Raw genomic sequence first — 16,002 nt, forward strand, 5'->3', positions numbered from 1 at the left:
AATATTGCCAAGATGCCCGGGTTAACACACTTACTTTCTGGAAAAGTGCCATGGTATCTTTAAAGCCTTTTGTGGTCAACCCCTTGATTTAGTGTCACATCAGCATAAAAACACAGTGAAATGTTTACCACTGTGTGTGGGACATTAACCAGGAAGAGCCCAATCCCACATTCTTTCTTCTCACTGAAAGCCATTCTCAGGCACAGAATTAATGGGAGTTCTTGCCTGAGTTACATATGCAGGATTAAGTCTACCATTTTCACTCGCTGAGCTAGCTCCAATCCAAGAAAGTAATCATGAACCACAACCAAAAATTGAACTCACACAGGAATTTGAATTAGCAGCCTTAAACTAGCTTAAGGAAGACAGCAAACAGAACAAACTTGCAGGAGAACAAATTATCTTCTTTCTTTAATTTAAAAAATAAATAAATTAAGAGTTCATGTTATTAAGACAATGTACTGTAATGTTGCTCTCCAAATACAGTATAAGACTATTTGTCTGAAGTTCATTGTATGGGGTTGACCAACTCAATATGTAACTTTAGCAATCACAAAACTCAATCAGAGATATCCCAATTCATCCAACAAGCTTGACTGGTCATGTGCGGTGAAATCTAAAGTCATACTGGTACACATGATATAAATGCTTTTTCGCTTACTTAACAATATGTTCATCTTTGTGGCTAGAACTGTAAGCTTGTTTTATTTAAAAATAGACTCCAACATTACTTTTTAATAAGGTGCAACATATAGACTGCTTTTTACAATTAAAAAACAAAGTAAAACAATACTCATTAGTATGCACTCATTCCAACACGGAATTAAATGGGATCCTCTACAATGCTTGAATGGTCTTGTTTTCTGCTTCACCAAAACAAAAAAATTAGCAGTTACTATTACAGTGACACTCTCAGAAGGGCCTGGTGCATGTTAGCTTTGTCCTGTTCTTTAACAGAAGGCCTCCTGGTGCAGAACACTTCAAATACATGTCAGAAGCTGAGTCTAACTCAACACAGTCCCTGCATAACCAATGTGTAATACTGAACTTGCATCATTCATCAGCAAAGGTTTTATTCACCCATTTGGTTTGACATCAGCCTCAGTCCAATAGCTTGAAAGCAAGTATTGAACTGTAGTTGCATACATTGAGTTATATACTACAGTAACGTCCTCACTCTTAAATTAACCAAGTTCTGTGAAACTTTTTAGGTTCTGCAGAATTAATTAAATAATTAAGGCTGAGATCTACACTAAGGCCTTGGCTACACTTACCAGGTAGTTCGACGGCTGGAAATCGAAGTTCTGGGTTCGACTTATCGCGTCTAGTCTGGACGCGATAAGTCGAACCCGGAAGTGCTCGCCGTCGACTGCGGTACTCCAGCTCGGCGAGAGGAGTACCGCGGAGTCGACGGGGGAGCCTGCCTGCCGCGTGTGGACCAAGGTAAGTTCGAACTAAGGTACTTCGACTTCAGCTACGTTATTCACGTAGCTGAAGTTGCGTACCTTAGTTCGAATTGGGGGGGGTAGTGTAGACCAAGCCTTAGGGTTTGTCCAGTAACTTTTGAGATCAATGTTGATAAATGCAAAGTAATGCACATTGGAAAACATAATCCCAATTATACATATAAAATGATGGGGGTCTAAATTAGCTGTTACCATTCAAGAAAGAGATTTTTGAGTCATTGTGAATAGTTCTCTGAAAACATCCACTCAATGTGCAGTGGCAGGTAAAAAAACAAACAGAATGTTGGGAATCATTAAGAATGGCATAGATAATAAGACAGAAAATATCATATTGCCTCTATATAAATCCAGGGTATGCCCACATCTTGAATATTGTGTGCAGATGTGGTCGCCCCATCTCAAAAAAGATATATTGAAATTGGAAAATATTCAGAAAAGGGCAACAAAAATGATTAGGGGTCTGGAATGGCTTCCGTATGAGGAGAGACTGGGACTGGGACTTTTCAGCTTGGAAAGGAGACGACTCACGGGAGATATGATTGAGGTCTATAAAATCATGAGTGGTGTGGAGAAAGTAAATAAGGAAGTGTTATTTACTCCTTCACATAACACAAGAACTAGGGGGTCACCAAATGAAATTAATAAGCAGCAGGTTTAAAACAAACAAAAGGAAGTATTTTTTCACACAACGCACAGTCAGTCTGTGGAGCTCCTTGCAAAAGGATGTTGGGAAGTCCCAGACTATAACAGGGTTAAAAAAAGAACTAGATATGTTCATGGAGGATAGGTTCATCAATGGATATTAGCCAGGATGGGTAGGGATGGCGTCCCTAGCCTCTGTTTACCAGACGCTGGGAATGGGTGACAGGGAATGGATCACTTGATGGTTACCTATTCTGTTCATTCCCTCAGGGGCACCTGACATTGGCCACTGTGAGAAGACAGGATACTGGGCAAGATGGACCTTTGGTCTGTCCCAGTATGGCTGTTCTTATGCATTTTGGGAATACTGTATGGACATAAAACACTGATGATACCATAAAGGGCTTGTACTATGGGCATTACATAAGGCATACTTTATAGCCATGGACTCCGAAATTCCAATGTGACTCTAAAAATAGCCTACTCTATTCCAGAGATAGAGGGTGTAACTGATGACAGCATTTGGCCTTCTGCATTCAGACTATTACAGTCTGCTACAACACAAAATACCTACATTCTGTATCCCACAGAGCACCAGAATGGAAAGGCTTTAGGACCAGATTAGCATCATTACCCCAACATACTTGGAGTTGTTTCCTTTTAAACTTCACATTCTGGGGACATAAGTGACACAAGGTAACAACAACAATAGCTTTCTTGCACCCTTGTCCAAGCTTGGTACTATGGAGGGTTGCAGCATTAATCCTGTACATGGTATAAGCAACTTAAAGGGTGAGTAGCTCTGCTAGAAAATAAATGTTTCAGCCATGCTATTGTAAACCACACACCTCCCGGGTGTGGTGTTCTGTCCCAGTTAGTGGCACCGAAACCACTTATAGATTAATGAGTCTGCCACAGTCTTAGCTAATAGCCATGTGGCTTTTAGCTCATGCACTAGAGGCCCATGCATTTACCTCCAGAGATCCCAGGTTTGATCCTGCCTGCTAGAGACCAGGGTCTGTTGGTTTTACAAGTGGGGATTTGTCCGGGATTTCAACTGTGAAGTCTCTGACGCTCAGAACGCGCTTCCTCAGCTAGGGGAAGTATGTAACCCACACACCTCCTGGGTGTGGTGCTCTGTCCCATCTAATGACACCAAGACCACTTACAGAGAGATTCATGAGTCTGCTCTACAGCCTTAGCTAAGGGCCAGGTGACTTTTGACTCATGCATTAAGCTCCAGAGGTCCCAGGCTCAATCCTGCCTGCCGCCGCCTGGGGTCTGTCAGTGTTACACTATGTTAATTTAAGTGATTTCTTAGCACATGCAAACAATTGCCAGTGGAGAAATAAGGAATAAACTGGAGCAGGGCAGAAATCACTGCAGAGCTTCATTTGTCTGTTTCTTCTATTTACATGGAGGGAGGGAGGTGCCTAACTCCCATTAACTTTCAGTGAGAGTTGAACACCTAATTGTCCTTCGTGCCTTTGAAAATCTCCCCCATGAGCTTTTTACACTTTTTCCATAGTCATAGCAAACTACATCATACTAAATATTACAGTACCAATTTGCCAATTTTTGCATAGAGAAATAATGAATCCTTACAAATCAGTCTCTGCATTTTAAAAATAACAGAGGAGAGCTGATTGACAAAACTGCTAAACTGAGTAAAACTGAACGGCTTAAAGCAGGAAACAAAGGACAGGATGTTTAAAGTGAACAGAAGTGTATTCTACAGCTTGCGTTCCACTCCAGTCTCAATTAACTTTTACCAAAATAAATGAAGATGACAAACTTCTCCATAAATAAGATGATTTTTTTTCCATGAAAATATTTTAGTATAATTCAGTAGCAAATAAATAACCATGACATCAGTAACAAATAAATCAACATGAATCGTACATGCTCTGTTCTCAGTTTAGAACACAAAGGTTTACAGCTGTTACTAACTTATTTATAAATATCTGCTCGTCTTCGCACCTGTCTAATAAGTTAGTGTGAACGTTGGTGTGTTCTCCAGTACTCCTGGCTCCTTGTCTTCAAACCATATCACTTAAACCTATATCACTTCAAACCATATCACACATACCAGCAGAGCTACTAGGAAACTCAAGAAATATAGCTTGATGTTTGCAGCTATAGAGAGCGTCTAACCTGACTACCTGATTAAATAAGTCTCATCCTGCATCCAATCCTCTCTGTTATAGCTTAGTTTTGGGCCACTCCTCATACACTGTATTTTTCTCTTTAAACAAAACAAAATACTGTATGCAGCCTTTGTGTTAACCTAGGAGAGATTCCTTCAAGGTTATTTCTTCCCATCTTCTGTTACCAGTCTAGTTAAACATGATAGATTCAGGGTCCTGGTTTGCCATCTGAGCCATATGTCTTAACACATCCTTTTTAGTTATGATGCCCAGCAGCCTTCTAGAAGAGAAGAAAAAAGAAAAGGTGAATCATCTGATCTCTCATCTATTTTTCCTGTTCTGCTGTAGGGTCCTTTTACGAGAGCTCCCATGTGCAGCTGTGAATCTCATTAGTTTCCAAAATAATGATTAAAAACAAAGCAAAACAAAGAACTAGTCCCATCTAATGATAACCACCAAGACAATAAAAACCCATGTCCATTATAAAAATGAAGTGCTCTGGTTCTCTTTACCTCCTTTTGTGGAGAATCTATTCTACTCTGTGTTCAAGTGAGAACTGTAATTAATGCAACACCATTTTGTTTGAGAAAATAATTAAATTCTATCAGAACAAAATTCACTCTCAAGCAGAGGGCCACCAGCACAAGATCTAGACAACACAAAACCACTTAAACCATCTAATCAGGGGCTAAGTGGGGCCTATGACTTGTCCTGGCATTCTGCACAAGGGTGAATTTCAGCTTGTGTCTTCTTTTTAAAAATTCTGATGCCCTTATTTTCACGGCATAGTGCCTTACTCCCATTGACTTTAATGGAACTAAACAAGAAGTGACCATCCAACAGGAGTGAGAGTTTTGGAATCTGCCCCTTATTAAGTTATAACCAGCAACGCAAGTGCTAGTTGTGAGACATTTTTAATATCCAATATCTCATGACCCCTCGGGGGCCAGAGCTTCAAAGCATTCCTTTCCAACTCTTGAAACTAGTTAGATACTGGACTTTGGAACCCCATCATTCTTAGCACCATTTGCCTTTCAATTCAGTTGTAAAATAATATTGGTGGCTGATGCTTCAAGAACCGCTAGAGATAGAAACCAAAACCAAAAATTTCCAAGCCCAAGTGCCTAATAGTAGGCACCTAAACCCATCTTCCAAATCAGAGGCCTTATTTTCACAGTTGTTGAGCACCCAGAACTGAAAATGACAGTGGATACTCAGTATCTGTGAAAAGCAAGCAGGTTTTATTTAGGTGCCAAAACTTTAGGCATCCAAATTTATCAGGAATTGGGCCACTATATTTTTCTGTTTATTCCAGTCACTAAAGCCCAGGCTAGACTGTCTCTCCAAAAGGTTTTAAAACCAGTTTGAGCCGTTAGAAAAATTTTCCCAGTGCAGACAAAACTGTTAAACACTTTTGATTCCGTTTCTGTTCCTGATCATTTTTTGTCGTCTGTCTGTCATGGAGTTTTAACTCCCTTTCCCTTGCGGTCAGACCAAACTGAGCAGATTTATTTTTCTCAGTTGTCATCCGCATCACGCTTTTCATGAGCACTTCAGCCTGGCTGGAAGCCTCGGGACAAGCAAACCCTTTGCAAACAGTGATATTTTGCCAACTCGGCATTTGCACTTGCTTAAAAACAAAATACATTGGGACATCAGCCTGATAGTATCTGTATTTTATTGTCCCTTATCTTAGATATGGCACCTAAACTACAATACACTACAGAGAAGGGAACATGGTCTGAGTGTGAGCTCAATGGCGGCCAATATATCTTTGCTTCTAATTCTAGCTCTGCCACTGATTTTTTTCTGTTGCCTTGGACAGCCACTTGACCTGTCTATTTTAGTTTTAGAGAAAATAATAATACTTACCCAGCTGACTTCATAGGCTGTTGAGAGTTAGTTACTGTTTAGAAATTCCTTTGAGTAGCAAAAGTGCTATATTTATTACAGCTACAGCAAAGCGGGTGTGGCACTTTCCTTCCCTTTAAGTACTTAATCTTATTGGTTCATCTATATATACCTACCCACTGCGTGTGACAAGACATTGTCTGAGTCCAAGTTTCCGAAAGATGTCTACCACAGTCTCCATTGGCGTGTGGTCAGTTACTGTGAAAGGGCTCAAATTGAGAATGCGCCGTAGCTTCAATGGGTGAGGGCTGTTGGCTGGGAGTTCTGGTGGATCTTCAGTGAAATACATGATAGAATTGCTCACCACCCCATCCTGACGCTGTCTTGCGTTCTCTGGAGGACAAAGAAATCAGGCACATGGCAGACCAAACTCATGTACATCCCTACTTGGAAATGAATGGTTACATTTGCTTTTAATATGCCAAGGTATCAGAACATGGGATTACGGAGCAAATCACTTGCATTTCACAGGGTCACCACAGTAATTCAAAGAATCCTATCCCAGATCAAATATAAAGACAGTTCCTGTCCCTTTTAGTTTGTTTAGCATATCTTTACCAACATGCTATTTCTTGTGTTGGGATGTTCATTGTCATCATTTTCCTTAAATTCAAATGTTTTACACTATTGGTTTTAGCAGGTAACACAATGCAGTTGTATGAAATTTACCCAGGGTGTCGAGGTATGGAAGAGCTCCCAAGATGATGGAAATGTGGAACTTCTGCTGTACATGTGCACCTGGATTTGGACATTGTGACTTCTACACCACCATAGAGGGGCAGTCTGTGGGCATGTTTACTCGGTCTGTACACTGATCCCATTCAGGGTGTGTGTAAGAGAGACAGCCATTATTTCAGGATTGCTGAACCACCACATGCCTTGCCCACAGGTTGGGGGGCAGATTCTGTCTCCTGAACCTCTGGATACTTCTTCATATAAAACTTGTTTACCTAGGCTTCATGTTGGAAGGAGGCGTGGTTGTCTTTAAGGAAAAGGAGCAATAGTGAGGGGAAAAGTGCTGAGCTAAATGAATTTGATCACTTCAGTTTTCTCAACTGTGCATATTTGCCCATGTTCCAGATCAAAACCTCTCACTAGCACTTTGATCAAGCTGTGAAGTGAAGTTTACTCCTGGCTTTTATGACTATTATTACAAGCCTGTCACTTAACGTATACCCCTAGCCATTTGCTTTATAGTTATTGTTAAAGTGGAAATGGCTGGTTTTCTTTGCACTTTTCTCTTCACTGGCTGTTCGTTTGTACTCTGCAATATATGGTGCTAACAACAGATGAAATGAAATCTCAAGAATGATGATAGACACCTCCCTTCTCCCTAATATAAACACACCTTTTAAAAAAAAAGAAATCATAGCTAATTCTAACCATTTTCCTTTTTGATTGATTCAGGTTGCTTCTGTTCCTGAGAGGCACAGGAAATTGGAGACAGTCAGTGAAAATATATATATTCTTGGAGCTCATTTCCATCAATCAAAGTGCAGAAACCTGCTCTGTGACTTGTAATGTGCAGACAGTAATGATTTCCAACACATTCCTGCTGCATTATTTTTCTCTTAAAGATCATTTTGTTGTAATATCACTGGAATCAGAACAGCTCCAGTTCACACCTAATATTACTGTGTCATGTGACTTTCAACCTTCTCACCCCATATATTACACATACCTCTGCAATTTACAGGAATGATGCTAATCTTGTCTTTTCTTGTCTTGATTTATACATCTGACTTTCAAAAGTGAATGTGCCTGCACAGGTCTTTGATATAGTAAGCTATGGGTTTACATCATCTAGCTGAAGGTGGTTCATTTAGTCTGACCCAGGTCAAGATATGTTCCTCACATAAAGAACCATGAATAAATCAGCTAGTTATTTTCACTCCTTTATCTACCCAGGAAGCAACAGACAATGACATTTTGGTAACTATTTTTCCAAAAGTTCTACTCCCCCCAAAATGACAATGACACTGGACAACACTGATAAGCACATGCCATTATTTTACTCCTGGAAGTAAAATTTGTGTCTCTAGAGACAATGCTTTTGCAAATGATACATTAACATTGGTCTAAATTCAATAGTACCATAAATAGGGTGAAATTTATACATAGGGTATAAATGGGTTGGGAAGTTAGAGACGTGATAAAATATAGTAATTGCACAGATATATTTCAGACAGTGAGTGTGCAAAACTTAGTCCAAGGAGCAAAGCAGCACCAAAGGAAGGGTGACTATATTTGCTGACTCCACTGAACCAGAGTAATCCACAGAAGACGACACCTGTCAGATTTAAAGGTTAATTAGTCCCTGCAGATATGGAAATGGCCTCTCGGATCTAAGTTACCCACATGAGCTTCAAATCCCAGCTTGTCTAACCTAAGTTCCTATACTGAGGATTTCTCTGTAGTGGAAAAGTGCATGGATTTAGCCAACATGTTAGTTATCTTGTTTGAACTAATATGGCGTTCAACATTGTTTGCCCTGGTCCACAAGAATGGTTTAAAAACTTATTAGCTAGTCATGTCTAGTCACAGGTAATGCAAAATCAATGTGATTACATCATTTTTTATTAAAAGTGTGTATTTGTCTCCTTAGCTAGACAGACCTCCATTTGCCTCTCCATCTTTTGCTACCAGAAGAGAAGCACTATTTCTTCAGGGTCTAGCTACACTGGAGAAATGCATCTGTGACGTTGCACTCTATATGATTTTATGAAAATGTAACTGGAATATGCTTCATGCAAAAGATCTCTTGTAAGGTATCATTACAAATCTTATAATCTACTGAGTGTGGTCATCCTATTTGTATGAATGTATCACTCTTGTATCTGAAACTAGAAATATAATTATAACTCTGAGGTCCTATTGTAGTTATGCAAAGTGTGGGCCATTACTGGTGGTTTGGAATCTTGATGGCTCCCATCAACCAGGACAATTGATTGTGGATGGCTCTGTTCACTTGTAGGCCTTCCTCTGCCACCAGAATCCTCACTTGGAAGCTCAGTTCTCTCACCAGCCTTATTCACATGCAGCCTAGCAGAATTAGTAAGACATCAAATGCTCAAATGCCAACAGTATGCAGATGACATACAGCTCTATCTATCCTTCATACTGTCATTAAGTTAGCTCAGTACTTGGCTGAGATCAGTTCATGGACAAAGAACATCTGGTTGAAGTTAAATCTGAGGAAGACTGAGGTTATGTTGGTTGGCAGAGGAGTTTGCAGCCACAGTGAAGTCTCCTGTGGTTGACAAAACACACCTACAATTGGTTAAGCCAGTCTGTAGTTTAGGGGAGGGATAGCTCAGTGGTTTGAGCATTGGCCTGCTAAACCCAGGGTTGTGAGTTCAATCCTTGAGGGGGCCGCTTAGGAATCTGGGGCAATATCAGTAGTTGGTCCTGCTAGTGAAGGCAGGGGGCTGGACTCAATGACCTTTCGGGGTCCCTTCCAGTTCTATGAGATATATTAGGAGTGTTCTTGGATTCCTGACTGACATTAAGCTGTCACACAGTAGTGTTCATAATTATCTTCTACAACTGGCTAGAAGACTCCATCCAATCCTGCTGGCTGAAGACCTGGCCTAAGTAATATGTACTTTTGTTACTTCCAAATGGATTTCAGCAATGCAATATTCCTGGTATACAACCATAAGTCCTCAGTATAGAACACAGCAACACATCGCTTCAGTACCATGGGCCACCATGAACTCATCCAACCAGTCCTCTGCTCACTACACTAAATTCCCATTGAACACTGATTTATGTTCACGATCTCTAGTCTTACCCTCAAAGTGCTCATGGGCCCAGCTTACTTAAAAAAACAACAACAACAAAAAACAATCTGTCTGTAGCTCCAGAACGTGAATCACCACCACAAACCTCACCACCTCCCCTTCCAAGTGCAAGGTGCAATTCTTCAGCCTTGCCTTCACTAATAGGCAGACATGGCACAGCGTATATACATAAAAATATGGAAAAATGAAATAAAATTAATAAAAAAATTCAGAAAACATGCAATTTTTTCCCTGTCGGAAGAGATAAATAAGGAGAAAAGACACGCATGATGCTTGTTATAGCATTTCATGCCCCCTGGAAGGCTCTCCTATAGCATGGTGCAGAGCATGAATAGAATAGAATCCTTTTGAGATAGAAAATTTAAATCAGGATTTTGATTTATAAAAGACACACATTAAATCATATAGAATCACCAGGTACCATGAAAATTAACAAGCGAGACCGTTTATTGCAAAACTGGTATAATATGAGATCAGAATCAGTCATATGGTTTCCAAACAGTTGCTGTTACTCCCCACTGCAGCCCACTCTCCGCAGAAATGGTGGGAAGCAGTCATGGACAGCCCACTAGTCCTGGATGTTTTAAGAAAGCTCATCTATGAAGAAATGTTCTTTGATTTTTAATTCTTGACTCTGCCCCAGGCCTATTAGAAGAGATTTTAATTAGAGCGCCCCGGAAACATTACGGATTTCACATAAACCATTTTCTGAGAGGAAAATATTTCAGTTGAAAAATGTGGACCAGCTTTAATTTTTAATTAACTCTGCCCTAGTAATAAAAAGCGTAGAGACAGGACCACACATCCATGTGCCTCCCTGCGAACAAGCCAGCCTTGTTGCCGTTTAGCATCATCATCAAAAAGTATAATTCTCAGCTTTTTATACCCATTTCAGGTGGTGTCTGATCTCTCTACATTTAAATTAACAGGCCTGATCCTTTCCGGTTTGCAGCTTTGCTGGTCACTGATATTGGTGTGACATTAGTGCAACAGGCCTGCAATCCAGCATGGCAACTCGCTGCACACTCACTGCATGACAACATATGGTACAAAACAGACAAGGGTCAGGCCCAGTGTATCTAATTTGTATTTTCAAGTTCTCACAAGGGAATTTAGGGAGTTGGGGATGGGCAACACCTTAAAACTAGTTAGAAAGAAAGTGATATAAAACTGCAAACTCCGTACATTTTATAAAGAGTACCAACTCTTGGTCTTTAGATCTTTTGTCAACTCTCAAACACGGGTTTATTTTGCCCTTCTGACCCTGCTATAGGGTGTGTCTTTTGTATCTGCCAGAGGAAGTGACAGCCTGGAGGTAAAACAAAGATTTAAAGGGACACTGTCACAATTGTTGGCTTAATTATCCTGTAAATTACTTAACAATTGTCTCATTTTGAAGTTATTACTTTGAGGATTCCTTCCTTGTGATTTTGTAGGGGGTAGGGAGGAGAAGGGGTGGTGGTGGGGCTATTGAGTTGATGCTATTCAAAAAAGCAGATTCCCTTGAACTACTTGGTTGTCTTTTACAGTTAGATGAGCCAGGTGCCTTGTAGTTTGAGGTGTGTGCACTTCCCTATTTTTGATAATTGCAAAACTAGTCTGAATTCACAAATAGGGTTGCCAGGCATCTGGTTTTCGACTGGAATGCCCAGTAGAAAAGAGACCCTGGCAGCTCTAGTGCTGACCAGAGCTGTTAAAAGTCCGGTCGGTGGCACAGCGGGGGCCCGGGGCTAAGGCAGGCTCCCTGTCTGTCCTAGCTCTGCGCTGCTCCCAGAAGTGGCTGCTAGATCCTTGTGACACCCAGGTGCATGGGTGGCAGGGAGCCTCTGCAAGCTGCCCCCGCCCCCAGTGCCAACTCCACAGCTCCCATTGGACAGGAGCTGTGACAAATGGGAGCTGTGGGGGTGGTGCCTACGGGCGCGAGGGCAGCACAGAGCCTCCCTGGCCACCCATGCGCTGAGGGACTGCAGGGACCTGGCAGCCACTTCCTGGGAGCTGTGGTAAGTGCCGCTGGGACCCCGCACCTCCCACATCCCCAACCCCCTGCCCCAGCCCAGAGTCCCCTCCCACACCCAAACTCCCTCCAGGAGCCCACACTCCTCCCTCAACACCGTGCCCCAGCGCTGAGCTCTCTCCTGCAACCCAAACCCCGCATCCCCGGTTCCACCCCAGAGCCCTCACTCCCCTTCATATCCCAACTCCCTGCCCCAGCCCAGAGCCCTCTCCTGCACCCAAGCCCCTTATCCCTGGCCCCAGCCCAGAGCCCACAACCCCAGCCAGAGCCTTCACCCCCCTCCCGCACCCCAACTCCCTTCCCTAGCTCGAAGCCCCCTCCTTCACCCCAAACCCTTCATCCCCAGCCCCACCCTAGAGCCTGCACCCCCAGCCAGAGTCTGAACCCCCTCCCACACTCCGAACCCCTGGGCCCCAGCCTGGAGCTCCCTCCTGCACCCCAACCTCTCATTTCTGGCCCCACCCAGAGCCTGCACCCCCACCCAGAACCCATCCCTTCCCCCGCACCCTAGCCCCCTGCCCCAGCCTGGAGCCCTCTCCTGCACCCCAAACCCCTCATCCCCAGCCCCACCCCAGAGCCCGCACCCTTAGCCATAGTTCTCACCCCCAGCCATAGTTCTCACCCCCCTCCCCAGTCCCCTGCCCCAACCTGGTGAAAGTGAGTTGGGGGGTGGAGAGCGAGCGACGGAGGGAGGGGGATGGAGTGAGCGGTGGCGGGGCCTTGGAGAAGGGGCAGGGGAAGGGCAGGGCCTCAGGGAACAGCGGGGCAGGCGTGTTTGGTTTTGTGTGATTAGAAAGTTGGCAATCCTATTTGCAAGCCATTTAAACCACTCACCTCTCAGTCATGCAGTTAAAAACAAACATACTTGTAGCTTAAGGGACGGCTGCAATATGTATTATAGCTAGAAACTGGGCTCTAGAATTCTTCTCTCATCTGCTCCTTAACACTCACTCCCTATGCAGAACATGAATCCAATAACTTTTGAGTCTATGGCACTCTGTTAAACCTACAATGATGAAGTGGATTCCAAAGTAGGCACAAAGAGTTTTTCCATCCCTTGTGCTTAACATATATAATATGATACCAAGTATCAGTTTTGGAGGAAGGGAGATGGGAAATCAAATTATAGATGGACACCTGATGGGAACAAGTAATTTAGTTTTTAGATCTAATTTTACTTAGGGGTAGATCCACAAAGGGACAAATTGAGAGGGAAGGCTCTGAGAAATTCGGTATTACAAAGCTCAGCATTGCAACACTTGCTTCCCTTTGTAAATCTAGGCTTTAGGTAGTATCCTTTTAAGTAGAGCAGCTTAAAATGTAGAGTACATGGTTTACAGAGCAATTTTTACTTCATGAAAAAGTCCCTGTAAGCAGGAAAGGCGGTCACCAAAATAGCTGTTATTTTCTATGTATAGATTTTATTTTCCAAAGAACTCAGGAGCTTCCCCTCCTCCATTCATCTGAAAATCATACCACTGATCTTTCAGGTCACCAAAATCTGCAAGATTTAAATGCTTACAAATTAGAATAACTATGATGTGATAACAGAAACTAACACAGTGTGGCACCAGCACTTTGCACGTTGTTATGTAGTGGCTGGGGTTCACAGATATCTTCGGACTTTTACTGCTGAGAGTGACAAAAGATTTGGTTGGAGACTAGAGATGCTACTGACCATGACCTATGAAGGAAGTCTGAAAGAATTGGGTTTGTTTAGTTTGGAAAAGAGAAGACTGAGAGGGGACATGATAGCAGTTTTCAGGTATTTAAAAGGGTGTCATAAGGAGGAGGGAGAAAACTTGTTCACCTTAGCCTCTAAGGATAGAACCAGAAGCAATGGGTTTAAACTGCAGCAAGGGAGGTCTAGGTTGGACATTAGGAAAAAGTTCCTAACTGTCAGGGTGGTTAAACACTGGAATAAATTGCCTAGGGAGGTTGTGGAATCTCCATCTCTGGAGATATTTAAGAGTAGGTTAGATAAATGTCCATCAGGGATGGTCTAGACAGTATTTGGTCCTGCCATGCGGGCAGGGGACTGGACTCGATGACCTCTCGAGGTCCCTTCCAGTCCTAGAATCTATGAATCTATGAATCTATGGTCTGATTTGACTTTCACCAATTTGAAACTGGTTTAACTCCAACGGCTTCAACAGAGTAACTTCAGATTTACCTCAGCATAATGGAATGCGGAATTAAACCCCAGAGGTTGGCTGAAGGTATGTTGTAGTGGCGAGGTTGCTTGGCATCGTTCTTATAAAGAAGGGTAGAAACGGCCTTCCACATCCTTTGGAGTAAACATTCAGTTTTGTTCTTACTTACCTATTTGTACATGCTTCACAGTATCACTAATACCCTTTACATTCCCATTAAAATCTATATTGTACTCTTTACTCACTTATTGCAAGAATCAGTTCCCGTCTCTGTGCAAAACCAATGAGACGCTCCGAGTCTTTGGAAACCACCACCGGAAAGCCATTGTAATCGGTCTCTTTGATTAATGTCTCCACATCTTCCACTGTCATACTATCCTGTGTCAGAACGGAGAGTGGAGGCTCACCACGCCTAGGCCTCATGACATCTGTTGCTAGTGTTCGGTGTGTGAACTCGTCCTTAGCATCCAGAAATGGGTAACCATTCAAATGGATGTGTGCCTCATAGATCCCTTCCTTCCCAAAGGCATCTGCTACCCACTTGCTGGTCACAGCTGCAGCCATTAGAGGTACAATATACTCCAAGCCTCCGGTTAACTCAAACATAATAACCACCAGGGAGACAGTCATTCTGGTAACTCCACCTGCCAAGAAAAAGATCATTCAGGTTCCCCCCTAAAAAAAAACAACAACAAAAACCTATAAATGTATCATCTCTTCTGGCTTTCTAGTATCTTATATTCATAAAGGCACGAAATTATTCAAACCCCTCACTGTGTGTCGTTCACTGAAAGTACAGGTTTCCATTTCATCTGCTGTAATTTTGAACAGAAAAGGTTACAGTGACATGCTCAACCCAAATTTATTAGCATGTGAAAAGCAGATAATTACAGACTCTGGTACCTGCGTGCTTGGAGATTACCTTAATTAAAATAATCTGGCACAACAGCAAAGCACACACACGTCTGAACTATACTTGATACATGACATACCAAAACTGGATTGGGGTCAATCTAAACTACTAGGCCTGTATTTCTGGGAAAATCAGTGCTAAAGTGCAGACATGTTTAATTTCATTATTGACTTCTTCATTTATATACAATTGATTATATTGAAGGTTTAATTTGAAAACATACTTGATTAAGGATTACACTCAAAGAAAAAGAAGCATTAAGGGAACTGTATTAAACATAGCACGCTCCTCGATCAACCTCTGTAAATTGCTTGTCATAATGTAAGCAGCTTCCATAAAATGTGTTTTTGTAGCTTGGTTGTGATGCCCTCTGTATATAAATCAGTTCTAGCATCAACATTCTTCACTGTAGTTTCTTTGTGTCATTTTATAATTAATCTGTTTACTGCTGCAGTTTACATTACAATATATAAAGAATCATGTAATCACAGTATAACAATTGTATACGTTTCTCCAGGTAATATGTCAGAAAGATAATTGTGATAATTTGATATTCTTAGATCTCCAAATACAGTGCCATTGTTTAGATTGGAGAAATAAGAAAATAGGTTATTAAAAGTTGTTGGTATATAATTGCATGGGTAATGCTATGCAGTTACAATTATTACATAGCTGTTTGTGGCTGTAAAAACAGAATATGATTGCCTGCTAATGGATGCACAGTAAAGAACTTTTCTTTAATATAAAAGCAAAATGTCTACACTGATAAATTCTGTGTTGGAATGCTAAAGAAAAGAATAGAAAAGGACAACTGAGGCTGGTTTACTATTTCTGACATTAGGTTCCTACCATGACTGGTGTCACAAATGATCCTACTTATCTGCCAGTGCTCCTCTGGATGCAGGTTTCATTGGAAGCCTACTGAATTACACTAAGGCCTGGTCTACACTTAA

General features: G+C 41.8%; 1 protein-coding gene across 1 annotated transcript in view; it reads right to left on the reverse strand.

Moving 5' to 3' along the window:
• Positions 1-398: 398 nt before the first annotated feature.
• Positions 399-16,002, reverse strand: part of CLCN4 (chloride voltage-gated channel 4) — a 67,138-nt gene continuing 51,534 nt past the window's right edge. Inside the window, exons 10-12 of the mRNA XM_054007959.1 lie at positions 14,382-14,780; positions 6,283-6,499; positions 399-4,535 (exon numbers count right to left, since the gene is read on the reverse strand). Coding sequence (XP_053863934.1) covers positions 4,445-4,535; positions 6,283-6,499; positions 14,382-14,780 — 707 coding nt within the window. The 3' untranslated portion in view covers positions 399-4,444. The remainder of the gene's footprint in view (positions 4,536-6,282; positions 6,500-14,381; positions 14,781-16,002) is intronic.

This window comes from Malaclemys terrapin, chromosome 1 (assembly GCF_027887155.1).
Source record: "Malaclemys terrapin pileata isolate rMalTer1 chromosome 1, rMalTer1.hap1, whole genome shotgun sequence".
NCBI classification, from domain to species: Eukaryota; Metazoa; Chordata; order Testudines; family Emydidae; genus Malaclemys; species Malaclemys terrapin.